Source organism: Falco cherrug, chromosome 5, assembly GCF_023634085.1.
Source record: "Falco cherrug isolate bFalChe1 chromosome 5, bFalChe1.pri, whole genome shotgun sequence".
NCBI classification, from domain to species: Eukaryota; Metazoa; Chordata; class Aves; order Falconiformes; family Falconidae; genus Falco; species Falco cherrug.
The window spans coordinates 23,924,188-23,950,170 of NC_073701.1; the positions used below are offsets into that span (position 1 = coordinate 23,924,188).

Sequence of the window (25,983 nt, forward strand, 5' to 3'; positions counted from 1 at the left end):
CCCGGATCACTACAGAGAGGTCTGCAGAGTGCTGCAGCCCAGCTCTGTTGGCTCCTGACCCGCTCCTATTGCCAGGGACAGATAAAACCACCCTGCAGGCTCAGTTCAACCCCTGCACCACTGACAGCGTGATCCAAATAAATCAGGGGAGAGGAGTGGTTTGCTGCTTTGCCCGTGTAGATCACTTGCCAAGTGAGAGAAGATGGTCCTCAGCCCCAGAGGTTATACCGTCTCCCTTTGCAAGAGTGCAGAGAATTAGAGAGCACCCTGTATTTCCAAAGCACCCCACAACTGTTACCCAATAAATCCTCATCAGGATTTCAGCAAATAGGTGAGGCAGTAACATCAGACCACGTAGGCAAGTAACTCCTCTCTGCACCCTCCACATCTGCTGACCTTGACAGGGGAACACATGGGAGGAGGGACCTTCCTTCTTTCTAGCCCAGCCACACTACAGCAGCCCTAATTTGGCCCAAATACCTCTGTCCTGATAACCCTGCAAAATCCTGAATCCTTACTAACACACTGAGTGGAGAGAAGGAGGTACTTGTAGCATGTCCTCTGAATAGGGCCATTGCATCAGGCATTTAATATGAAGGATTTTGCAACATAAAAGATGTTGCTAGACACGTACAGAGTCAAGTGTCTTTGTAGCTGTGGAGATTAGCAGCATAAGTGACATAATTTATTTAGTCACGATGCACCACAATTCCTGGGGCTCCCCATGAAGCAAAGCCTACTTCCTCAAAAAAGCTGTTCTAAGTGCAACCACCTTATCACAAAAGGCTTCAATCTCTTTTATAATGAGGGTTCCCTTCCTCCTAATCAAGTTCCTTCAGATCATGTGAACTTGAAATGGAAAAGATTAAGTTTAACCCTTTGGGAGTGGAAAGATAAGGATGAAGTTAACTTTTACTCAGGGTGCTTTTGTGACAGCATCCAGGAAAGCTGCAATCAGCTCACAGTGCCCAAACTGAACACCTGCTTTCAATTACTTTTCCTTTTTCTTTCTTCTTTTTCTAGCCTTGTCTTCAGAGGTGTTGGGAAGATGCTTCGCTGCTGCTTGTTTCCTGTGCCTTCTGCTCTCCCTTGGTGTCTCCCTCCATGCCATAAATTTCCTGCTGCTCAGAATGCTCTGCCTGATGAGGGTTTAACATGCTGCTAGAAAAAAAAAAAAAAAGCTAGTTTCTTCTTGGAGTATTTAAACAAATCTAAATTTAGAGCAGAGCTGTGGAAAAAAATAGAATGGAAAAAAGGCAAAGTAACCAGCCGAAGGCATTAATTAATATGACACCTGTGTGGCTGCTTCTATAAACAACAGGGAGAACATGTGACTCACAGAAGACTGAGTCTGCAGGCAGATATTTACAGAGCAGCTGGGTGTAATGTGGCATCTAGAAGGACACATTTGGTCCAAGCCATCCTGCTGACATCTGATGATGCTCTGCAGGCTGGGTATTCATCCATTCTTCACTACATCTGAGTCAACCTGAAATTAAGAAAGTCTGCCTACATGTCAGTTGTTCTACCTGTATTATCCCCCTTGTGTCATGCTAGGGGTCAATCTCTCCTGCTCTACAGAGATCATAGTGAGGTATTAGTTTCCTTCCCATGGTAAACAGACTTTTGTGTGCCTCCTCTGTGGAGTCACATCAGGGTCTCCTTGCAACCACTGGCACTCATCAGCCTGGTCTCAGATGGCAGAGAACCCTTCCATGCACAGCTTCAGACTGTATCAAACGTTTCCTCTGCACCCAGATGGTGTTAAAAGCAGCTAATTTAATCCAAACCACACCTGGGAGTGAGGGAGCTAGCATTTTCCCACAATGGCTGTGATGAGAAAGGGTCAATCAAAGGGGCTGTGCTCACCCAGCACCACCCAGCGCTGCAGATCTTTCGGGTCTCACCAACCCAGACTTCCCAGCTCCCAGGCATGCCGCCAGCCATGTGGCCAGCCCAGCTCCAACAGCATCTCCCTGTTGTGTTGAGGCTTCCCAGAGCTCATCTGGTATTGCACAGGCCCCAGTGTGACCAAACGGGGAGGGAAGGTAGTACTCAGCTGCGGGGACACCCCCCAGCCCCCAGCCAGGGCCTGCATGCAGCATCAGCACTCATGCAGAAGCGAGCCTGCAGCCCTTTTCCCTGTCCCTGCTCAGCTATTAAATCCGCACCTCTGCAAACTCAGCTTGTGAGTGCTAACCCTCCACAGCACTGAAACCTGATCAGAAGAGATTTGCATGACCAGCCAGTAAAACCATGACTAAAAGTACTTTTCCATTGCTGCTTCTGGCAAGGGCCCCCTCCTCCTGGCAGCTGCCAGGACAGGGAGATCAGATTCTCTAGTATTGGCAAAACACTGCACGACTGTTTTTCAAACCACACCGAGGAATGGGTAAACCTATTCAGCCCAGAGACATTGTCCTCATATCTCCTGAAAAGGACACAAGCCCAAACACTGTTAAGAGTGCAGTTTCACAAGCAGAACGTTTGACCAGGATAGAAAGGAGCTTTTGTACCCAGATGCTTACCTAAGGAGTCCTGCCAAGAGATAATAAGAGGCACAAGATTATGATCTCAGATCAAGGCATCTGCTGTGAACCACGTAGTTTATTCCCATTGTGCCTTGTTTTAAGTTATTCAAAATCAAAACAAGTTATTCTTATTAAGTGATTATAAGTTCAGGATCATGATGGAGCAAAGACTTGCTTTGACGTATGCAGTGGTGGCAGGCACGCAGCAAGATCCTGGTGTCTCCAGAATGAAGAACAAGTCAGTGCTGATGTCTTGCAACCGCTTCCCCAGTCCTAATATCTATAGTGCAAAAAGGACCCTGATGCTCACTCCATGTGGGCCCTAAGACACTGCCCCAAAGTACCTAGAAAATAGGTCTCACCACATGGGCCAGCTGGGAGATGAGTACTACGGGTGCCAGGGGGAAGAAGTGTCTCTGGTGACTAGTTTCAGCTCAGTAAACCTCCTGGCAATAGGAGTAGTATCACAAGGAGCTTGATGCTTGAGGAGGCTGAGACACTCTCCCATCTGCTCTTCATCTCCACGAAGCTGCATACTCTTCTCTTTGCTGTGTTCAAGGTTGTTGCCACATCCCCTGTTCCAGCTGGCTTTCTGATAAAGAGGCACTTGACTTCCACAAAATCTGCCTTATTGACCAGTACTGCATGGAGAGAGGTTGCCTCAAGAGGTTGTGCCATGCACAGCACATCTTTCTTATCAGCTTTCTCTGTTGCTCTAGTGTAGAGTTCCCCTTTCTTCATTTTGCCCCGTTGTCCTTATATTTATCCCACCGTAGGACTGCATGTTAATCTGCTCAGGCATTTCCACGTCAGGGTCACCACATGAATGCATTAAACAAATGAGGATTTCCACCATCTTTAATAAACTCTCCTCATACACTGCTTACACCACTGTTTTGATTATATTTGTTCTTTGGCTGTCTTGACATTTGCCAGTATATTCTCATAACAACATAATCCAAACTGAACTCAGGGTCTAGTCAAACCAGAAACAAATAGAGCTGGTAAATCTTCCCCTGCCTGTGAATACAGCACAAAATCACACTTTTTATTGCCCCATGGTTTTGAAAATTTAGCTCTAATGTGCTGTACTGACTCACCCCATATCTCTTGTAGATGTAAATTCTTACTCCTTGTTAGGTGTTTACTTTCATTCTTTATCATAGGATTTTTTTTTCCCCAGTCAAATCCTGCTATCGTTTTTCTCCTCTCCATGCTCCCACTGTGCTCACACGCTGTCGTGGATGAGCTCTGCAGAAGTAACTGGATGCACACTAATCCCATTAAGGGCCCTCTAGTCACCTGGGGATTTTCAGTTTTCCGTGCTATTTTCATTTCATCTTCAAATCTCAGTCCCTTGCAAGTTTAGACCATTAAGGGGTTAAGTGTGATATAGCCAGTAAATGAGATAAGTCCAAATAAAGGGATTTGGATCCCCCAGTTCAGCATGTTGCTGTCTCATTGCCTTTTCTATCAGTGTTTCAGCGTTTTCCAAACATACCACGAGCTCTCGCTAGAACCCATCTGGATTAAACTGGGTCCCAGCTGCAAATAGCACACAGTGGCTGGAAGGGTTAGTCAAAAGATCCTGCAAAAATCACTCACAATAACTATTTGATGCTGCTTTATGCATGTAGAGAAATGTAGAGAAAAAATACTATCTAAAATATTGATTCTCCTGCCTTCAGACCTCATTTCAGCTTTTTTTCAGAACATGAATTTTTATCATCTCTTCCCTGAAGTATCCAGACAGGGGAGCCTGCCACCCTGGATGCTACCCCTCATTTTTAATCCTGGTAAACATGGAGAAATGAGACCTTAGTGGTCAGTCTTTCTAGCTCTGCTAAGAGCAATCTTCTCTTTTCAGGCTGCAGAGGAAGGAGGAGGCAGCAGAAGCCCAGCCCCTGGTCCCAGCAGTGTGAATCCGGAGTCAGGGGAAGGGCAATCAGCTCCTTCTGTTCCCATGGGCAGCATGCTGCATCCCTTCTCTGCACTGAGCATTTCGGGGGGTGGGGTGCGGGGGTGGGGGGGGTGGGAAGACATTCCTCTGCATTGCCCTCACCTCCAGATTCCCCCTGGAGCCATCTAGGTCTGTTAGTGCCCCTCTTGGGGGCAACAGCCCCCATAGCACATTTTGGCCAGGTGAGAAATGTGTTGCTGACATCCAGATCTGCTCCGCCTGTTGCCTCCATACGCTGACCATGGCATATGCTGTACTGCTATGTAGTACCCTGAAGGGACTGCCTCTAGAGTGTTTGTGTGTGTAGAAATTGATTTTCTGTAGATTTTAAGGTCATAAAGAACCATTTCAACCTTCCTGTGTAACCCTTTGCACAGACTTAAGAACATCATCTGGAAATTTCAGCCCTTCAGGCCTACAACCTCTGCTTGAAGAAGATCATAACTTTCAAAATGATACTCAGTCTGGAGTAAAGATTGTAATAAATGATGACACCATCCTATCCTGAGGTGAGTTATTCCTGTAATTGCTTACCCCAGGCCTTCAGCCTCTTCATCTTGTAATTTAACCTCTATTCCATGTTTCAGGGGTTTGTTCCCTTCTCTGTACTTCCTCTGCCACTTCTGTTATCCCATCTGATGAGCAGCTGTGCTGGTTTTGGCTGGGATAGAGTTAATTTTCTTCACAGTAGCTGGTATGGGGCTGTGTTTTGGATTTGTGCTGGAAACAGTGTTGATAATGTAAGGGATATTTTAGATACTGCTGCACCGCGCTTGCACAGAGCCAAGGGCTCTTCTGCCTCTCACCCACCCTCCAGTGAGCGGGCTGGGGGGGCACAAGGAGCTGGGAGGGGACACAGCCGGGACAGCTGACCCCAAGTGACCAAAGGGATATTCCACGCCACACAACGTCATGCTCAGCATATAAAGCTGGGGAAGAAGAAGGAAGGGGGGAAGTTCAGAGTGATGGCGATTTGTCTCCCCAAGTAACTGTCACACCTGATGGAGCCCTGCTTTCCTGGCGGTGGCTGAACACCTGCCTGCCCACGGGAAGCAGTGAATGAATTCCTTGCTTTGCTTTGCTTGCATGCACGGCTTTTACTTTACTTATTAAACTGTCTTTACCTCAACCTATGAGTTTTCTCACTTTTACTCTTCTAATTCTCTCCCCCATCCCACCAGGGGGGAGTGAGAGAGTGCCTGCGTGGTTAGTTGGCAGCTGGAATTAAAACTACAACAGGCACCAATACAACGCTCAGTGGCACATCTGTAATACATGCCTTAGTTTTACTTCAGTGCTTTGACATCCAGTTTCCTCCTCCACATCTTTACAAGAAACGTAACGATCTAGCGTGGCCTTGCATTTTGTATTAAATAAGGCATTTGTAAACATGCAGAAGATGATTGTAAGATATTCTAATAAATGGGGTAATTCATTGCCATGGAGTCAAACTGTTCAACAGGTCACTCTAGTCATCTATAATCTTTCCACTGACATATCTGTAGTTATTTATAATTCATACTTCTTGTGACGATAATGAGCTTATATAGCAGGCCCCTCATCTGTGTGTGCAGTTTGCTACTTGCTACTATTCATCAAGTTCAGCCATTGGGCTCCTTTGATTCATTGGTCTCCAGACACAGATGAAAGGATGGCAATCTCAATTGAATGTTGCCCAAATGGAAAGATTCGACTATTAATAAATAATCACTCACATTAGGAGATGCTCAGTTTAAACCAGCAGAGTAATTTTTTTCATGCCATCTTTGCTTCCCACTGCCCATTTTCCCTCCTCTCCTCTCACCTGTGGGAGGTCCCCACTCATGGCCTGGAGGATGAGCACCTCACCAGGACCTGGGCTGGATGCTGCCAAGGTGCCGGCTCTGCCCAGCCTCATCGGTCCTGTGCAAACCTCAGCGCCAAGCGGAGGCATGGCACGAACCCGCTGGTGCCTGCAGGAGCCTGCCATGCACCCCACGCTCCTGGTCCCAACCTCAGGTACCCAGAGGGGAGGTGATGGTGCTGGGGCCACCTGCAGGAGCAACCCACTGGTGTCCTGCAGCACGGCAGGGGGGCTCTGCTCACGGAGATCAAAGGTCAGGGGTGGGGGGGAAATTTCAAGGGTGTGGATGCGCCCCCTTTAAAGCAGGCATGGCCTGACCTCTGGCTGGAGAAGCCAAGACCTGTCTTCAGGAATCAGAGTAATCCTGGGTGATTTTATCCCACTCCACTTCCCTAAATCTGTGGCCGCTGCTGCTTGGCGAGGGGATTAAGGGGCTGGCGGGGGATTACGTAGCTGCTGCGGCTCCCGGCACGGAGCTCCCTCCCGGCACGGCTGCTCCTCGGGGCACGGAGACACACTGCACCCGTGGGTGCCCACCGGCAAGGGTCTGCGGCAGGTTTTTGGCCGCCCGCCCTGCACTGGAGAGCCCTGACAGCACCCGGCAGCAGAAGCAACGTTCCTGGGGCACAGGCAACCGGGGTCACCCGGGGCTCGGCCCCACAGCGGCAGAGTGCCCAGCCCAGCAGCATGGCAGGGGCTGTGTGGGACCCCCCCCGGGGCAGCAGGAAGGGCAGAGAACCCCCGCACCCCACCGGCCGGTCCCCTTGCTGATGGTTGGCACGTGGAGGATGGGGCCCTGGGCTTTCCCATGGATGACGCTTTGGCTCTTCTGCCTCCTGCCCTCTGCCAGGGCCCAGACGAAGATCCCACTGGAGATGTAAGTATTTCCCTCTCTCTGCGTGGGGCATTTGTGCTGTGAAGTGGGCAATGCCATGGGCACGTGGGTGGGAGTGCCTCCCCGGTGGTGGCAGGCACTGCGGGTGCAGGCTCCTCTGGAGGGGCACGTCATTGCAGGGCAGGTGACATTCCCTTATGATAGTGGCAATGGCTCCTGGGAGAGGACATGGGCATGGGAGCCACAAATTCTGTTCCCAGGACCAGAGTGGATGCAATGCCTCATTTTCCCTGTTCATCAAGCATAGCAATGATACTCATTTATTTAAGCACTTTGACATCTATTAATGCTCTGCTTAATGCACTGGGTAGCAGAAGGCAAAACCAATTTAAAGACATGTTCATAAAACCCCATCACTGATACAACTTGTGGAGATTCAGCCATGGAGGCAGATGTAAGCAGCCTCAGGTTAGCAGCTCTCCAGTTTAGCAGAGTGGCTCCAGCAGACACTGCTGGCACTAGGGACACCCCAGGGATGCTTAGCACTCATCAGGATCTGGCAGTGGGAGGCATACACACGGGGTGTTTGAGCAAACAAAGGTGCATCTCTTCAACACACATGAGATCCAGATTGTGCAGTGCAAGGTTTGCAGCTCCAGAGCTCTGATCCCTTACTGGTACACTGATGGCTGAAAAAAAGCCTTGGTGTGCACATACACAGCCTGGGTAATACACACACACATTTATTCATGTGTGTGGACACCAGGGGATGTTGGTGGGGGCGGCGAGATAGGGGAAAGAGGCCACAGCGCCTTTGCTTGCTTGTTCCTGCTCCACCTCACTACACAGGGCGTAATAGCCCTTCCCAGAGCTCTGGAGCATAGGAATGAAAAGGTGACCTGCAATACAAAGCACAGCCACGTTTTGTGCATGCACTGCATTTGGGTTCAAGTGCTAGTGCACATGCAGGGAATCTTGATGCACCTTTTTGGATGTGGGTTTGCAGGGCACCCGTGCCCATGTGCGTGTTGCTCTGCACGAGCAGCTCCTCTGGCATGGGCACTACTGGAAAGCTCCCCACGAGCAGCGTGGCATCTCCAAGCAGCTGACCAGCAGGCTAACAGCTCTCAGCAAACCTAGTTTATAAAAACTTCACCTTGTTAAGCTGATTTAGTCAAGTTAAATTCTTTAAGGAGTAAAAATGTCAGCACCACAGTTGGTAAAAGTTGTTGTGAGGCAGATTCTCTGGAGCTGTCTATGCAGGACAGTGGCTTGGTCTGGAGAAAAGACAACACTGCCATTCAGTTTCAGCAGGAGATATGTCTGATACATCAACTGAAGTCAGCTCAAGCCCTTTCCTGAGATTGAAAAAATGTTACACATTCAAAAATTGCCGATAAGACCCTTGCAGATGTGCTCACCATTACAGCCCACATGACTACCAAGAGTTGTGCTGACTTTATCCAGCAGGGTCTCAGGAAACTTTGCCACCCGTTTTTTTATTCTTGGCTGCACTATCAAGCCCTTCCTCAGGAAAATGCTTCTGATTTGGGTTTCACAAAAAGGACACAGAAGTTTCACAGCATAAAATCTGACGTGATAATTTCAAACCACACAAAATAAAAATCAACTTTCCATGCCCAGTGTAAATACTGCACAGAAATACCTTTTGGCCTTGAAATCTGTGGCATTAAGAAGCCAGCCTGTCCTTTCTGCTGTTTTCACCACTGCATGCAAGTGCAGGGATTACAGGCAGGCAGTCTCTGACCAAATCCTTTTCTGATGTGTTTGGTTATAATGTGATAGCCCTTTGCTACTGAGAAAAGAGTTACGTCACTTTGCACAATTTGGAACTTTGTCATGTGCAAGAATGAAGAATAAACAATAAAAAACCCACTTTTCTCCCCTGGTACCAAAACCAGACCAACAGCTGAATTGAACCTTGATGTTTCAAATCCATTCATGAATTTAACTAAAACTCAAAAGCTGCCCTTTTGAAATGAAATTTCAGTAGAAGAATACATTGGCCAGAGGACCAAAGGGAGTAAATCAGAAGAAAAGGGACCTGCTCCATAGATTACACAGGGATATTCTGGGAGTGCCTGTGGGACATCCTGTGGGACCAGCCTTTGAAACACCAGCTGGGTTCAATTACAGTTAAGTGACACAAGGCCAGGTGAGGCTGAGCTGCTCCCCAAGTCATGTCTGGCTTTGCTGCACCATGCCCAGTTCATCGCCACCTCATTCACGTCTTTGCAAAGCTCACTCAGCTTTAACCCACTGGTGCAAAAATCTGCTCAATCAGTTACTAGCAATGCTTCTGGGGGTCAAGTTCAGCATGAAAACTACCTCCTCCTCCCTCCTGGCCACCACTCTTCTCATCAGCTAGCCATGGCACAGGCAGGAGCGCTTGCAGCTGTGAGGATAGTGAGGATTTGGGAATGGCTGCTCGGCCTTTGCTTCCTGGGGTACTGGAACCATCAGGAAATGATGGTGGGAGAGGTGAAGAGGAGCCTCTTCAGGCTGTCCCTATTGCCTCTGTACATCTGTTTCTAAGTTCACAAAGCCAGCAACCTTAGATGAAATTTCTCTGCAACCTGATGAATTTTAGGCTGATCTTTTCTCTCACTTGTTTACAAAGAAAAGAAGGAAACCTATTTAAATTCGGCAGGCTGCCCTTAATTTCCCAGTACTCTAAGGTCACTCCCTTCCCTGGCAAAAAATTGTCTTTTAAATATGCAAATGACAGTGTGTTTCTGCCTCTTCACCTGCCTTCTTTTCAACTTCCCTGAAACGCCACCATGTATTTTTAATTACCCGCTCCTCAGCCCTGTCACACAGGGCTTCAGGACCTTTCTGTGCCCCCTAACTTTCCAACCAGCACTCCAAAGATGCGAGCCTCTGGCCTTCTCTCTGCTCCCCCTTCCTCTGTGCCTCCTTCCTCCTCTGATTTCAGACCAGCAGAGATGTCCACTGCCAAGCTGGAGCAGCTGCTGCCCCAGGCGGGCTGGGAGAGCCCTCCCAGGGGAGCGCCTGACACACAGGGTACCCACGTAGCAATTGCAAAATTACACAAGCCCCGACCTTTTCTTTCGTTGACTTCAGCTGTTACTGGAAGTTTCAGCATTCATACATTTCAGCTTCTTTTGCCACAGCCTCAAAGGCTAAAAACCCACCTTCTTTTTTCCTGTTTTTATGAAAGCGGAGAATCCCAAGTCATGCTGGATTTAAGGACTACACAAATGAGCAGATCCACAAGCAGCAGGGCTGGGGCTTCTGTGAAGCTGCCTGTGGCTGGCTTCTCTGCTGACTGATGGTTGCTAAGTTAGTACCGAGGACCTTTTACCTCAATAAGAGCATCTTTCTGCAGAAGCTGCCCAGCCACACCCACTGGTTAGAAATTAATATCAAAGAATCTTCCACCCTGCTGTGTTGAAAAATGATGAGTGCTGGAAGGAACAGGAGTGCACACATGGCCATGGACACGACACAAAACAGAGCGAGATCATGTGCACCTCATTTCTAAAGGAGGAAAATGGGGAAACATAAACCTCCCTGCTAAAATTACTATCCCAAACTTCATGTTTAGGTTCTCACTTTCTACAGTAAAAGGTGAGGAGACTGGAGAATATTAGTTATTATCAGCACAAATCATCTCGTACATAAAAGTCAGAAAACCAGCAGCAGCAGATGGGCATTGAGTTAAATGTTGATCCTCATACCTCAGGGAATGTGTTAGTCACTACAACAAACAGGCAAGCATCCTATGGGGTTCCTGTTTCTGGTTTCCTCTTTTATTCTAGGCTTGCTAGAATAACTTTGATATGGGGCAATAAATCCTGGTCTCCTAGCAAATAACTACATTCTTTCTTCTCTAAGAATGAAATGTAAAGATAAAAGCTCTGGCTGTCAAAATAAAATGCAGAGCACAATGGCCAAAAAAACCCCAACAAAACACCCACCCCACCCCCCCCAGGAAAAAAAAAAAAAAAAAAGAGAGAGAGAGAAAGAGGAAATCTCATTCTTATTGCATTCAACTGGTGCTAGATCACACTCAGTGGTTAGAAATGGATGCCCTGTTGTCAATTAAGCAGTGATTAACAAAGGCACCCACTCTTTCATTACACTCCTTGTAGGGACAGTGGAGAGAGGTACAGTTAGGAGCAGAAGCCTTATGTATGCTCCAAATTATCTGCTATAGCTGCCTATCTGTCCCTGTTTGCAAGAGGGGGCCCTAAACAGGCTTTCCTAGGCTAAAGTTAGCTGTTGTGATTATTCCACCATTGCTGTGCTGGCTTTACTCCAGAGCTCAGCAGTATGTGGTGTATTATTCTGCTACAAAACTGGTGCAATGCACTGAGAAATTAGGCCCTGAAGTCTGTTAGGGCTGGAAGAAATCTACTGGAAGCCATAGGTAAGATTCTGCACCCCATAAATAAGTAGTGTATTTTGGTAAGTGAAGAAAACCATTTATTCCATTAAATAAATCTCTCCTAAATTAATCCTTGTAGAAGGAACTGCATGTAGGTGGAACTGCCTAATGTGAATCATGTAACAGATTTCTGATGAAGTGCTCTGTCAGTTATGAGAGCCATCTATTTTGATTTGGATGGCTCACTGTTCAGGCTGCTCTTCAACATCCTTATGTTCTCCATGTGGTATTGCTATCATCAATTATTTACAGGATGGCACAAATGCGAGTAGTGTTTTACAATGATGAGGTGCATAATCTACTCTGGTGTTATCAAGCCATAACATCTCCACTGAGAGCAGTGAATTCATCTGGCTTGTTAGTCTCTGCCCCACGCAGCTCTAGGAACTGAAGGCAAGGGGTGAATCTTGACAACTTTGTTCAGGTCTGACACTTATTTCTCCTCAGCAATCTTGACATTAGGTGTCTAGTCCTTCACTCCAGGCTCCGTCTGCAGTCAGTGAAGACAAATAGATGTCTGCAGAGAGCTATTTATTTCACTTTGCTAACAGTAGAGGAAACCAGATGATAATCTAAGACCAAATGTACAACTTTTGTACCTCTAAAGTTAGGCAAGACAAATTCCACTCCGAGTCAAAACATAGTGATTGAGACCAGCAGAACCCAGTGTTTCTCCTTGTTGTCCAGTGTCCTGGACAGGGTGTCTAAGAGCAGTGCTTGCCTCCTGCCTTACTGTTTGTCTGGCTAGCAGTCTGGGGAGGAAGCACTGCCATTGTCCCTGCAGTGGCTTAGAGAAATACAGGGCAGGTGGAAGGGTTTTGTACTCAGGAAGGTGGAGTTTTTCCCTGTCTGAAGAAGTAAGCAGTTCTGCTGACTTTGAATTATTAACACTGATTTTCTTTTTTTTTCCTCTTTCTAGTGTGAAGTCTTGGGCAGATGCCTTCAGTGGGGAGCTGTACTCCGTTGTGACTAAGTATTCAGGCTCTCTCCTGTTGCAGAAGGTAGGCAAAAGCTGCGGGTCATCTCCTTACGTAGCCCTTCAAGGTTTCCCCCTGGGGTGGAAAAAAGCAAAATACGCAGGTCTCCAACTAACCTTCAAAACCGTGCAGGTTCATACCCATAAGTACAGTGATGCCCTGTGGCCATTCTCCATGAACTGGGGAGGGGGATCCATCTAATGCCTTTCCTGCTCTCATTAGCATGACCAAACACCACCTAAATTGTCCCATTTTAAAAAAATACTTTTTAACAGTACTCCTCAAGTTTCCCCTCACTTTCTAAGTGCATATCAGTCCCTCTCCTCCTTCTTATCACTCACCTGCTCATTGTCACCCCGTCATCCCCTCCTGCAGCTCTCCAGCTGGCACTCTTGCTCCTTTCTGCTTCCTCATCTGTCTCCTTCCAGTCACAAATAAATTCTTCCAACTGTGCCTTTAACATTCCGCTTTGAACAGGGTCTCTGAGGCAGGTGCTCTGGAAGTTGTGATCCTTCAGAGGTGCAGAGCTCTGCGTGGCCTGGTCATCAAACGATAGGCACTGTTGCACTGAACTCTAACAGCATGAAAGGGTGTAGCTCCAGGGGCTTTAAATAAATGGTCCTATTTGCAGCTGTAGAAAAGTTGCCCCGTTACCTTGATTCCTGAAGTCAGAGGTGAATGGCTGCTCCTCTTTCAAGCTTGAAGAACTCTGCATTGCAGCAGCAGGGTTGTGTGGATCAGCACCCCCTAAGTACTGCTCAAGGGGCCTGGTGGCTGCTGAGTGCATCTGAAGGGGTGCACTTGCCCCTCTACCTCATGTGGCTGTCCAGTTCCTTTTCTTTACTCTTTCTCTGGTTCTTCTCAACACAAAACATGCATTGCCTCTCAGGCCTTCTGGGTGTCCAATTTCTGTCCTCGTATTAGTAGTAACATCCATATACCAGTGCAAACAAAAGGATCTGGGTATCATCTGCCTTGCCTTGCTGCTGAGCCCTCAGTTTCCCTCCCCTCACAGTGCTGTTTTCTGTCATGACTAAGGGAGCATCTCCTGCAGCATCACCTTCGCTAGGCTTGGCCAAGAAAAGCCTTCAGCATCCATCATAAAGGTCTATACTGATCATCAGCGCTTCTTAGGAGGAATGTGCCACCATGCAATAAAAAACTGTCAGCCCTGATACAGATACTTCATGAGGCAGCTGTGGTGGGCTGCATACATGCAGGCAAAAGTTTGGCTTTTACCAGTTTTGATGACGTTTCTGCATTGTCTATTCTTCCACAGAGTCCTCAAGCAATAACTGCCAGAGGCAAAGTGTCATGCTAAGGCACCTCTGGTGAGTGCTGGAGCTCCAGTGGGCAGGAGATAGACTGGGGTTATTTGACCGTCAGGTATCTCTGCCTGATGCTGTATAGGGGTGCTTCAACACAGGCAACTTGCACTGCTTCTGTGGCTGTTTCTACTAGTGGATTAAGGGAGTTCATGTTCCTTAAGGTCCAAAAGCCAGCGGGACTAGGGAGAACATGGGTTAGATTGAAAACACCAGTGTTGTGAAAGTTAACAATGAAGGCCAAGGATAGCAGATGTGGCGCTGAGGTGGATGTCAAGACAGCTGTGCCGTGTTGGCCCTCTGGAGATCTTGCACCAGATCATTTCACGTTCTTCTGTCCACACTACATGTTTTGTCTCTCGGGATCTTGATCTCTCTGGGGCAGGGGTTATATGAGACCTGCAGATGCTAGTGTAGTGCCACTAAAAATGAGAGTCATGGCAACCAGAACCTGAAAAAAAATCAGCTTTTGGTTTAATTCACTGGAAACAAAGAAAAATAATTTCTGATTAAAAAGAAGCCTGAATGTAACCAGATTCAATCTAGCATTCATGTCATGGGGAGTTAAGGCAGAGCTATGTTTCCGTGGCGGTCTGACAGCCTTATAGAATAATTGCACTTGCCTGCCCCAGTCCACATCCACATGGTTTTGTTCCTGGGGAGGGGAAGGTGTCTGGTTTGCCCTTGCATGTGTCAAGGCCTGGATGCAGCACAGACTGATCATGCTTTGCACAGCCTTTGGACACACCTGAGTGGGGGACAGTGTCACCCATGACTCAAGAGGGAAAATGTCCTTCAGTGAGTCACTATCACCACTGTATAAGGGGGTACAGATGAGCTTGATCCAACCTTGCTCTGTTAACACTCCAGTAAAGAGTCATCTAAATGCATGTCCTGCCCTGTCTTAACTTTACTTAAGCAGTTTAAAGAGCTCAGGTTTACCTTTTAACCCTCAGATCCCACTTCTTGAGCTTTTTCATTTCCCCTTATTTCCCTGGGACTAAGGAAACAGAGGAGGACCAGCCCAGCACCCACTTCTTCAGTACTTCTCTTGGCCTCCATTTCTTTAGCAAGCATTGGGTCAGACACCTTCTCACAAATCTCAAAAACAGGGACCATCCTGGAAGGCTTCCCCTGCATCCCTGACAGTGCTGCTGCAGGACAGCTGCAGGAGGACGAAGACAAAGCTTTTACTAACAGGCAACATTTTCATGCCCCATGAGATGCACCTTGGCAGACCCGAAATAGCTTTATGTAGATCACCACACTGGTGCAGCCTGCAGACAAGTCAGGCCTGGGGAGCCAGATACAATGACGTCTGAAAATCCAAACACATCTGCTCCCCAGACACCTTTCTCTTTTTGGGCCATCGCCTCTTTTTCACATGAAATACTTCTCTGTGGGCATGAGTAAGTACAGACCAGCAGAAGGGGCCCAGACAGTTCTTTCCTTGGTGCTTATTTGAGTCGATGTGTATTTTGCCTTCAAGGAAATACAAACTGAGAGATAATGGCACCTTTCGTATTTTACTTCATGTCTCCCTTGTGCCTAATAGACTCGAAGTAACTAGATATTGTTGCTTTGTTACTGAATATTTTCCATGTAAACCTTCTCTTTAATATTTAGCATAAACTTCCTTCTGTGGCTTTGAGTTTGTTTGGTTTTCTTCTTGGTTTTCGTTTGTTTCCCCTAGAAGAACCATATTACCATGTTGTGTTGTGGTTTAACCCCAGCCAGCAACCGAGTACCACAAAGCCACTCACTCGTGCATTTCCACCACCCCTGACAGAGGGACGGGGGGGAGAATTGGGAAGGAAGGTAAAACTCGAGGGTTGAGATAAAGACAATTTCATCATTAGAATAAAATAAAAGAGGAGAGAAAAAGGTTATAATAGTAACAAATATTATTATAATGAAAAGGAGGGAGAAAGGGAGAGGAATAAAATCCAAAGGGAAGGGACAAAGGGAACAAGTGATGCACTATACAGTCCCTCACCACCTGCTGACCGATGCCCAGCCAGTCCCTGAGCAGCAATTGGCAGGTGTCAGCCAACTCCCTCCAGCTTTATATACCGAGCATGACATTCTGTGGTATGGAATATCCCTTTGGCTAGTTTAGGTCAGCTGCCCTGGCTGTGTCCCCTCCCAGTTTCTTGTATCCCTCCAGCCTTTTTGCTGGCAGGGCCTGAGAAACTGAAAAGCCCTTGAGTTAGTATAAACATTACCCAGCAGCAACTAAAAACATCTGTTACCAACATCATTCTCACACCAAATCCAAAAACACAGCACTGCACCAGCTACTAAGAAGAAAATTAACTCTATCCCAGCTGAAACCAGGACATGTTGCAAACCCAGTCAATTTCTTACCAGGTCTTATTGTTCCCAGAGACCTGGTGAACGAGTAGACATCTCTTGAATCCACAAGGGCAGGTTCTTACCCTGGATCAGAGAGCTTTGAGAAAGTCCCAGGCAGTCAGGATATCGTCAAATCAAACCTCACAGAGGTAGCAAAAGCTGAAGAGTGGCTTTGGTTTGATGGCCGAAGCATTCATTCTATTCTCTTGACTATTATGCAGCAGGGTTTAAGATAAGCTTGCACACTTAAACCTGGCTCAGATAATGGGTCTGTATTAAAATGCTGGCTGGGGTCTAGGACAGCTGAGGGCAATACTGCTGGAGTAAAGAGACAATGCAAAAGGCTGAATAGGGGGAGGGCAGTAGCATCTGTCCAGAGCTAAGGAACAGAAGGTTTCAGCCTGTGGCTTATTCGGTCTGTTTGTCACAGTTGTGCTGCTGCAGTTAGCCTGGCAGCCACCAAAGACCTGGGACCACCAATGACAGCAATGCCAGGAGGATACCATGGTGGTTCTGTGCTTCTCAGGGCTTGCCTTCAAGTGACAGAAACACCACCATCTTCAGCAGGCCCAAAACCTGATTTTTCTCCTACTGTGTTAACGACTCATAAGTATTTCTGAGAATTGCCTCCTGCTTCCTTCTGTAGCTGAGGCGCCCATTGTCTTCCGCGGTGGATAGGGCTGAGAAAGGACAGCAGGGCTTGGTTCCAGCTATGTAATTGCTAGAAGACAATACAAATAACTACATAGCAAAGAACAGACAAATTCAAGAAGTGCAGTCAAGACATTTTCCTAGGTGAAGATGAAAGGGATGTCTTTCACACTCTTAATATAACTTCACTAGCAGTGAGTAATGCAACACTGTGTACTTCAATGGGCCAAGTTTCAGGGAGTTGGGACCAAGAAAATATATTTGGTGACATATCTCTATTCACAGATAAAGTTTAGGATACTGGATCCTGGATATTCTACTCTTAAATCACCACCCCCATCACTGCAGAAGGCGAATCTTAATTAATTGCTCCTGCTGTTTTAAGGGAATACTAAGTACTAGATGAATGTGAAAAGATTTTCTGTTAGATGAGAGTTAACAATGTGGCCCCTTTTCAACATCAGATCCTTTCAGCCAGTTCTCCTAAGCCTGTCGCTGATTCCTGTTCTGTAAATCATAATGATCTGATGACCTGAACCCTAAACTCACGTTGGGCAGGTTAATCTTGGTTGCCTATAAGCACCTGTGTTGACATATGCTGCGTACTTTCAGCCACGGTGTCTGGTAACAGTATTGAAATCACAGGTACTAACTACTCTGTTGCCTGCCTTTAGGAACTCTTGCCGTGAAAATTCATTAGTAGCAGGAAATTTTAGTGGTAGGAATACAGATACAGAATGGTTTGCTGGATTGTTTGTAGGAAAAAGCTAAAAGGGGATCTGAACTCAAACCTGGTGTATTCCTCACAGCCAACTGAAAATGCAGAAAGTTTTTTGGGTTATTTGTTTGGTGGTTTGGGGTCTTTTTCTGTTGGTTTTTTTTCTCTTCCCAGCTCTGGCTAGTTCCTTGGGCTGAGATGTGTGTTCGGTATTAGCAGACTGCTCATGATCGCTCATGGTTACTTATACCCTATTAACATCTACTTGTCAATGTGTCAAAAGCACATTAAAAAATAATTGAGAGGAAAAGAGCCCTGTTCTTTTTAATTCAAGATGTGACCCAAGGTAATTGACAGCAGGTCACTTTGTAAAGCGCCTGCTTGCCTGTGCTGATGTGGTCCCCCCCTTCACTAGCTTTACTGGGAGAGATTACCCTCCTCCCCCCGAGGAGGGCCTGATTAAAGCCTAGCCTGGCAGAGATCACTTCCCTCCTGATGAAAGCATGACATGGAGTTAAATGGGACAGGCACCAGCTGGGATGTGCGCTGCAGTCTCGTCAGCAGCCAGGGACTTCAGTTGGGGGCTTGCTGCTGCGCATCCCTCTTTTGGCAGCATGGTTACACTAACCTTCATGCTCAACCCGATCTCCTCCTCCTCTTCCTCCCTCTCCTCCTCCCCTGCCCGCCCCAGCTACCCAGACGCAGCAGAGGGGATGCGAGGCCTCGCATTTTTAATCCAGTAAAACCTTCGCTGTTAATCACGCCAGACAGAGCGAGCAGCCTCCCCGCTATGCCTGCCGCAGGCTGGATGATGCTGCTATTTCTGTCTGACCTCCTCAGCCTGCCCCATCCTCAAGGCATTTCTTACTCCGTCTGTGCTCAGCTGCCCTCCCGGATGGTCAATGAGTTTCTTTTGAACAAAAGGAGCCTCACTCACTCACTCTAAAGATACGCAAAATCCTCTCCCCACCCACTCCCGCGCCCCCACCTTCTTCTAATTCAGAAGTGCCACTAAAGCTTCTGCCATCCTCTTACCCTTTCCACCACCTCATTTTATATCAGCGTAAGAAGTCCAGTTCTGGCTGAGATTGCTGTTATGATGCTAATAAACATGAAGATGGAGGGGATGTGTATACACTGCAGAGAGAAATGATGATGAGGGACCAGGGAAATTCAATCAGTTGCCTTCGTGTTTCCCCATTGCTGGGGAGATAAGGGTCTGTCTTTTCTGAACGAGGTTAATGCTATTGCATCCTTCTGCAGTTTGTTTTTTTTTTACTCTGTCTTTCTGCCTATCTCTGTTAGCTTTGGGATTTTTTGAAAAGAAGAAATAAAGGCTGTTGTATCCAGTCTTGAAAGGGCTGATAGAGGGAAGTAGATAACAGTTACCCAGTTTGGGAGTACTCTCAGATTTTTAATGCCTAGATTATATGAAATGTAGCCAGAAGAAACTGGTATCTCTAAGGCTGTCAGATCCAGACACTCCTCATTATGGCATCTCTCTCCGTGGAGGAATCCCTAAGCAGCCATGCTCGTAATTCCTAGTTTCTGGGAATCGTCTCTGTGGTGCTCTTGGTCTAAAGCATGCTCATGCATGCTGAATAAGTAGCATCATAACTGTCTTGCTGACCTTTCCTTTGGCTGTCTCCCATCTAAGCGCTGAGCAGACCCTTCCTGCTGCAGACCTGACAAGTTACCCTACAGGTAAGATGTCACGGTGGGAGGACAGGACATGCACTAGCATGACATCTCTCCACTAGTGCCCCAGAGCACATGTGACATAGGAGGCAATGTCATGACAGCATACAGCTTCATACAGCTTGACTTCCCTCTGGCTTAAGCAAATTTCAGGTATGTGATGCATACAATCACAGAATGGTCAGGGTTGGAAGGGACCTCTGGGGATCATCTAGTCCAACCCCCTGCTAAAGTGGGTTCTTGTAAAGCAGGTTCCACAGAATCACATCCAGGTGGGTTTTGAATGTCTCCAAAAAAGAAGACTGGGCAGCCTGTACCAGTGCTCTGTCACCCCCAAAGTAAAGAAGTTTTTCCTCATGTTCAGATGGAACTTCCCGTGTTGAAGTTTGGGCCCGTTGCCCCTTGTCCTGTCGCTGGGCACCACTGAAAAGAGCCTGGCCCCATCCTCTTGACACCCAACCTTAAGATAGTTGTATACACTGATAAGATCCCCTCTCAGCCTTTTCTTTTCTAGGCTACGCAGGCCCAGCTCTCTCAGACTTTCCTCATAAAGGGGATGCTCCAGTCTCCCAGTCATCTCCATAGCTCTCTGCTGGACCCTTTCCAGCAGTTCCCTGTCTCTCTTGAACTGGGGAGCCCAGAACTGGACACAGCACTCCAGGTGCAGCCTCACCAGGGCAGAGCAGAGAGGGAGGATCACCTGTATAATGTTACTACGGATGTACGTACAATGTGTATTTTTCCAAGGCAGCATTCTGCTTCTCACTTACTTGTAGCTTCAGGTACATTGCTGTTTTCAACAGCCACAGGTTCACAACTGGATCAGTTGCTCAGTCAAAATGTTTTGTGTTATGGCCAGTGATCTGCACACACCCGAACTATGGTGTGAAAAGGGAGGAAAGACAAAGATGGGAGAAGGCGATAAATGAGACCAGTTCTTTCAACACATCTTTCTTCACCAAAGACAATACCCAGCTAACAATAATAGATTGACCCCTCTCCTTATAAGCCTCCTGCTCAGCAGGATTTTCTGCTTTCCTTTGGGTAGAAGTACAAAGATGTGGAGCCAACTCTGAAGATCAAAGAGGTGGATGGCTTGGAGCTGGTGAAGAAGTTCTCAGAGCAGATGGAAAGCATGCTCCGTAGGAAGGTCGAAGCCGTTGAGGTATGACCACAGGGGCTATGGGAAGGAAGTCCTCTTCTGTCAGCCCTGGCGCAGTAAGTGCAGGCCTCCTGCCTGTACCAGGAGTGTGTGGGTGCAGAGGTTGCATGAGGACTTCCTTGCCCAACCAAATGCCTGCTGGTGCAGCTGGCTGCTCACTCTGAGCTTTAAGTAGACACTGGTGGGAGGATGTGGGCGTTCAGACAAGGGAACGCTGGCTTCTCCCTCAGCCCAAAGTAGGAAATAAGATAAAAACAAAGCCTAGGAATAAATATCAGGGAAGGAACACTCCTTTAGCAGAAAAGAGCTGTTTAAAGAGAAAAAAATTTCTCACAAGTGAAAATAAACTTCGTCCTGCGCTCTGGCCATTGAAGACTAGTAGCTTGTCTCAGCTGCGTGTGTGGCTCAAGGGAAATTTCTGTAGCCCCTGAACATGAGCCACAAGGAAGGCGCTTGGATTTCCAGCTGTGTACATGGGGAAATGTGGAGGAGGTGACAAGAAGTCTTTAGCTGTTGCTGTGTTGGAGATCAGAGCAGGTAATCGTTATGGCCCCTCTTACTTCTTGCATCTAAGGTTCTATCGTATTCCCTTATATTTACCCACTATGAAAAGCATATTTCTGTAGTCACAGAGCCTTGACTGTTTAACAGGTCTAATGTGGAAAAGTCATCCAGAAACACATCATTTGAATCTCAAAGTGAAATGTGGGCATATTCAGACCCAGAGCTTTGGCCCATAACATTAAATTCATAGCCAGACTCTTCCAGTGTTTGGATTGCCTTATCCTTTGTGAAGGAGCAAAAAGTAGTTTTGCTGAGACTGTCACTGATTGTGCAACTCTGAAAACATGTGCATGTTTGGCTGGATTCCTTCCCAGTCTGTACCAGTTGAGAATTAGTGCCCTGAAGCACCACAGTGGAGAATACTAGTTGATTATATTACCTTCCATAAATGGTAAGAGCTTATAAATGGCTGCAGCATCACCAAGCCATTTACAAAATAAAGTCATGGTCTTTGTCTTGGTAACAATACCAGACTGAGACTCCCACAAGACCTTTTCCTTTGATGAGATTCTGACAACAGGCTGGGTCTGAAATGCCTTTCCCATGGCTTTTTGGAAGGGCCCATGGAAAATGAAATTAAATCTCTGGCTGTTGTTTCTCTAAATGGACATGTTTCTCTTTGTATATGTCCTGTGATATCTAAGATTGTTTGGGGGTTTAGTAGGGACTCTGGAGTAAGTAGGTGTGAATATACTTGGCAATAAATAGCTGTGAATATACCTTCCAAGCTGTAAAGCTACAGCGCAGAATGACAGGTCAGCAGAAAAGGAGAGTAAGAGGGAAGTTTATAGCCCCGTGATTCTGCGTTATGGTGAAGGAGGCAGTCGTGTGTCTTTTCACTAAATGTGTGAATGGCTGATACAGCAGAAAGAGCTTCTGGGGGGCTTTCCACAGCACCCTCTCATCTTTCTTTCTGTGTGCTTGCATTAGAGGTTGGTGGAAGCAGCAGAAGATGCAGATCTGAACCATGAGTACAACTCCTCACTGGAGGTAAGTTTATCCCAGTCAGTAACAAAATATATCACGCATCCTCAGAGAGACTAGCCAAAAGGCAGGCTTAGCTGCACTTAGCCACCTCAGGTTCCTGGACAGGTTAGGAGTTTCCTTGTCTTCAGGATGCTCAGCTTGTCTAGAAACTAGTAGAAGAAAGAGACTCCCTTGGCAGATCCCAAACCTAGTAACACCAAGGAGATCAGTCCCTATGGCTCTGGGAGGCGAAGGATTTGGGTAGACATTGGGCTGCATGATGTTATTGGCATTACATTTACTGCACCAACACTGTCATTATGTGATGTGTTAGCACAAATTAGCTGGTGCTTTGTGGGTTACTTGACTGGAAAATGAGCTGACAGTTGAGTGTGTGAGCAATGAGGAGGATGTTGTTACCCATACCCACAGCAAACCGTTAATCCCAATGAGCTGAGTTTCTCACCGTCTTTCTCAACAGCTCCCAGCTTTTCTCTGCCCTTGCAGACACACACTCACCAGGACTTCCCATTAGGTGAAAGTTTGGTGCTGCCACGCAATTTGGATAATTGGCTCTCTGTTAATAACTGTTTGTTGTAGCCAAGCTATGGAATTATTGCTGGTAAAGGGAACTGGAGTGAAAACTCTGATGAAGGAAGTCTGCTGTCCACAGTACAAGCGCAGAGGTCTTAGCAGAAGTGCAGGCTACCCCTGCAAGTACATCTTTCCACTCTAGGAAAGAGTGGAAATGAAAATGCTTTTTAAAATCAAGCTAGATACCAATTTCACCTCTCCTACCTCTTTATTTAAGAATCACATTACAGGCGTGCTGTCTGGGTCAGCTGCAGTCAGAGTAAGCGTCATGGGTGAGTTGGGGTACATGACTGTATTCACACCCACAATTCACACCCCCTTGAGTGTGGTTAGTGCTTGAACATAAATCTTTAAATAACGTCTGCCCTCGGATAAAGTCAACCAACACATCTGAAGATTATCTGTTACCCAAGGGTGGAGAGTGTCCTGAAGATACTAAAGTGACTGTAGATGCTAAATGCCTAATGGCCTTTGTAGGGAAAAAACTGTGTTGTCTTTGAGCACCTTCTGCTCTATCCTTTGCTCTTGACGAGTGCCGGCTGCTTGGAGTGACAGAGTGAGGGGATAATCCTGGCTGGATGTGCATCAGGAGTTAACTCTAGTAAACAACAGCTGTAGAGACAGGGCAAGTAAGGTCAGCATCTGCATGTCCTGTAGCAAACCTGGGAGCCGGACCCAGTGAGACACTCCACCTCCCTGGCTCGTTGCTTAAATAGCTCTGAGGGACCACAGGAGTCTGCTATTGTGTCCCTTTGCTCTCAGGTAGCTCTTCTGCTCTTGGTTATGATCACACTTTCAGTCACGTGGCCACCTGACAATAAGAAACTGGGCAGAAACCACCATTTGGGCAGCTTAGCACTTTTCAGTTGGTAATGGCTCTTGTTTGCTGCTCGTCTTGATCCTATTTGAAACCTGAATTCTCCAGATGTCCCTTTTTTATTAGAGTGGCTTTTTTCAGGCAGTACTAGTAATTGTCTTATTCTCTCTTATTGCCTTTCTCTTTTCCATTGTCATCTTCAACAGTTTGATTACTATAACTCTGTCCTGATTAATGAGAAGGATGAAAATGACAATTACGTGGATCTTGGAGATGAATTCATTTTGGAGCCAAATGAGCATTTCAATAACCTGCTGGTGAACACAACATACAGTGATATCCAGCTTCCCACCAACGTCTACAACAAAGGTAATGGCCTCTATTGGCCTCTACTTCCTCACTACTAGTAGATTGCTGTGGAAATTACCAGTAATAATACTGAAAGAAAGGATGGGAACAACAACAAAAAAAAAACCAACCTAACAAAAGAAAACAGGGCTGGAAAGGTATTGTCCCAAGGCACAGTCATGTCTGTGCTGCAGCCTGTCACTGTGAAAGGGCTTAGGTATAATCTGCTCTTGGAAGTCTTCTAATGATGGACAGTCCTCCATTTCAGGCAGGCAGTATATTGCCTAGGGCTCATCTGCCCAACCAAAGATGCTGTGAAACAAACTGTGATGTGAATTTATTGGCAATTGTTACTCTGCACAAAGGGCCAGATCTATCAAAGTCTTTAGGTGTCAAGGATCTCCTTGATTTCAGTTGAAATCACTAACACCTTACAGGGACACTCTTTATTCCCAGTGAGCATATCAGTAGGGGACTGGGGGTAATTCACAGCTGCTACTGGGACATGACTCTTCTGGGCTATTTTTTATTCTCAGCAAGCCTTTGGCACCTTGACAGCTGCAGGAGCCCAGGGAGGCATCAAGGCTTACATGGCCTCATCTGTGCCCAGACTGTGTCCTCTCCCCCTGCACATTCACACCACTCCAGGTACACACCAGAAACCAGTCCATCTCCAGGCTGGTCAGCACACTGCCACATCTGCAGGCTGAGGCACCAGTTGCAATTGTCCTAAGTTTACCATTCTTTTTGGCCAATGTTCAAAGCTGCCTGAACTGGCTCCTTCCCTGCCTCCCCATCAGCTCTTCCCCTTGCATAAGTTTTGGCAAGAAAACAAAAGCACCATTACTTCGCTCATGGATGGATCTCATTTACAATCTTCAGGACCAGGTGGGGCAGGCACTGGTGACCGTGTTCACAACTGCTATGTTATTTAGAGGGACAATAGAGGGAGTTCTATTTCTCTCATGATTTTAAATTAATTCCATCTGGTCTCACAGCGGAGAAACTGAAATCTTGCTCACAATAGAACCACCAGCAGAGCTGGCTGTGGGTAGCTACAGCAGCATACCGAAAGAGGTGGCCAAATGGTCGCTGTCAGAGGCAGCGGAGAGGCACTCCCCAAGCTAGCTGATTTCTTGCCTGTACAGCTTGACACAAACCATCCAGCTGCTATGGCTATAGCTGGAGGATGAGCAGGAGATGGAAGAGGAAGAGGAGGACTGCTTCCATGCCCAGGGCTATTCCTGGGAGCCGTGCCCAGCAGTACTCACTCTCTCTCTTGCAAACAGCAACAAGCCTGGCTCTCCACAACTCTTCTGGCTCCCTTCCTGCATGAGTTACTTCGGCCTCATCACTGGGGAGTCCAGTTCAATTTTTCCCCTATTTTGAACAAAACTGCCCTTAGTAAAGTGACTAACAGGAAGTGGTAGGTCAAAGCCCCATCCCTTTCAACGTTAATACAGTTAATCCCACAATGACCCGTTTCTTATAATTCCCTGTTTCTATTGCTGCTGTTCTGTTTGGTCTCCTGAGGCAATGAGTCAACAAGACACTAAATATACACTACCTCTTACAAGTTCTTGCAAATCGGCAACTTCCTAGTGCTTCTGATGAGATCAGGGGCAAGGGAGGACAGCCTGGGCTTTGTGAAAGAAAGCACAGACAAAGAAGAAAAGAAAGAATTGCTAAGGAAAAGAGGGGAGGGAGAGAGAAAGAGACAGTATGTAAATCCTAGATCTCCTCTGTGTTAGGTAATTACATCTAGCATAAATTTAAGCACTCTTTGTAGAAAGGCTGTTCCACTTAGTGGTGCATCAGGCAGTTAGCTGCCTTAAACAGCCACATGGCCCCTCTTAGGTAGCAGCTGAGTCCTGTTTGTGTGGTGTGCCAGTGTGCTCAGCACACCAGCTTGCTGGTTTTCCGGGTCTCTTGGAGCCTCTTCCAGCCAGACATAATGCCCAAGGGCAGACAAGGTCAGAAGGAGAAATGAGGATAATAGCATATGACCAAGCTGAGATCATCACCTGTAGTGGCCGGTGGTGACCTGCCCTCCAGGATTTATGTGAATGATGCATCCAATTCTCTGCCCAATGTCAAAGCTTTGGACAAGGCTGCATTCCTCCTGGGGTTGCCTTTGTTCCCATTCCTCTCCTCCATCGGGGGTGGCGGGTATCCTCCCCTCTTTTGCACACTTTTTTCCTCATTTT

At 46.9% G+C, this 25,983-nt stretch overlaps 1 protein-coding gene and 1 long non-coding RNA gene across 2 annotated transcripts in view; one reads left to right on the forward strand and one right to left on the reverse strand.

Moving 5' to 3' along the window:
• The first annotated feature begins 6,755 nt into the window (after window positions 1-6,755).
• The window catches only part of CACNA2D4 (calcium voltage-gated channel auxiliary subunit alpha2delta 4), a 131,238-nt gene continuing 112,010 nt past the window's right edge, over window positions 6,756-25,983 (forward strand). Inside the window, exons 1-5 of the mRNA XM_027807649.2 lie at window positions 6,756-7,211; window positions 12,521-12,602; window positions 20,374-20,490; window positions 21,982-22,041; window positions 23,635-23,797. Coding sequence (XP_027663450.1) covers window positions 7,105-7,211; window positions 12,521-12,602; window positions 20,374-20,490; window positions 21,982-22,041; window positions 23,635-23,797 — 529 coding nt within the window. The 5' untranslated portion in view covers window positions 6,756-7,104. The remainder of the gene's footprint in view (window positions 7,212-12,520; window positions 12,603-20,373; window positions 20,491-21,981; window positions 22,042-23,634; window positions 23,798-25,983) is intronic.
• LOC129736116 (uncharacterized) lies at window positions 12,518-25,980 on the reverse strand. The gene is made up of 3 exons (XR_008732298.1): window positions 25,801-25,980; window positions 12,920-14,354; window positions 12,518-12,653 (listed from the first exon to the last, which is right to left on the reverse strand). It is a non-coding gene; the product is annotated as an uncharacterized LOC129736116 (long non-coding RNA).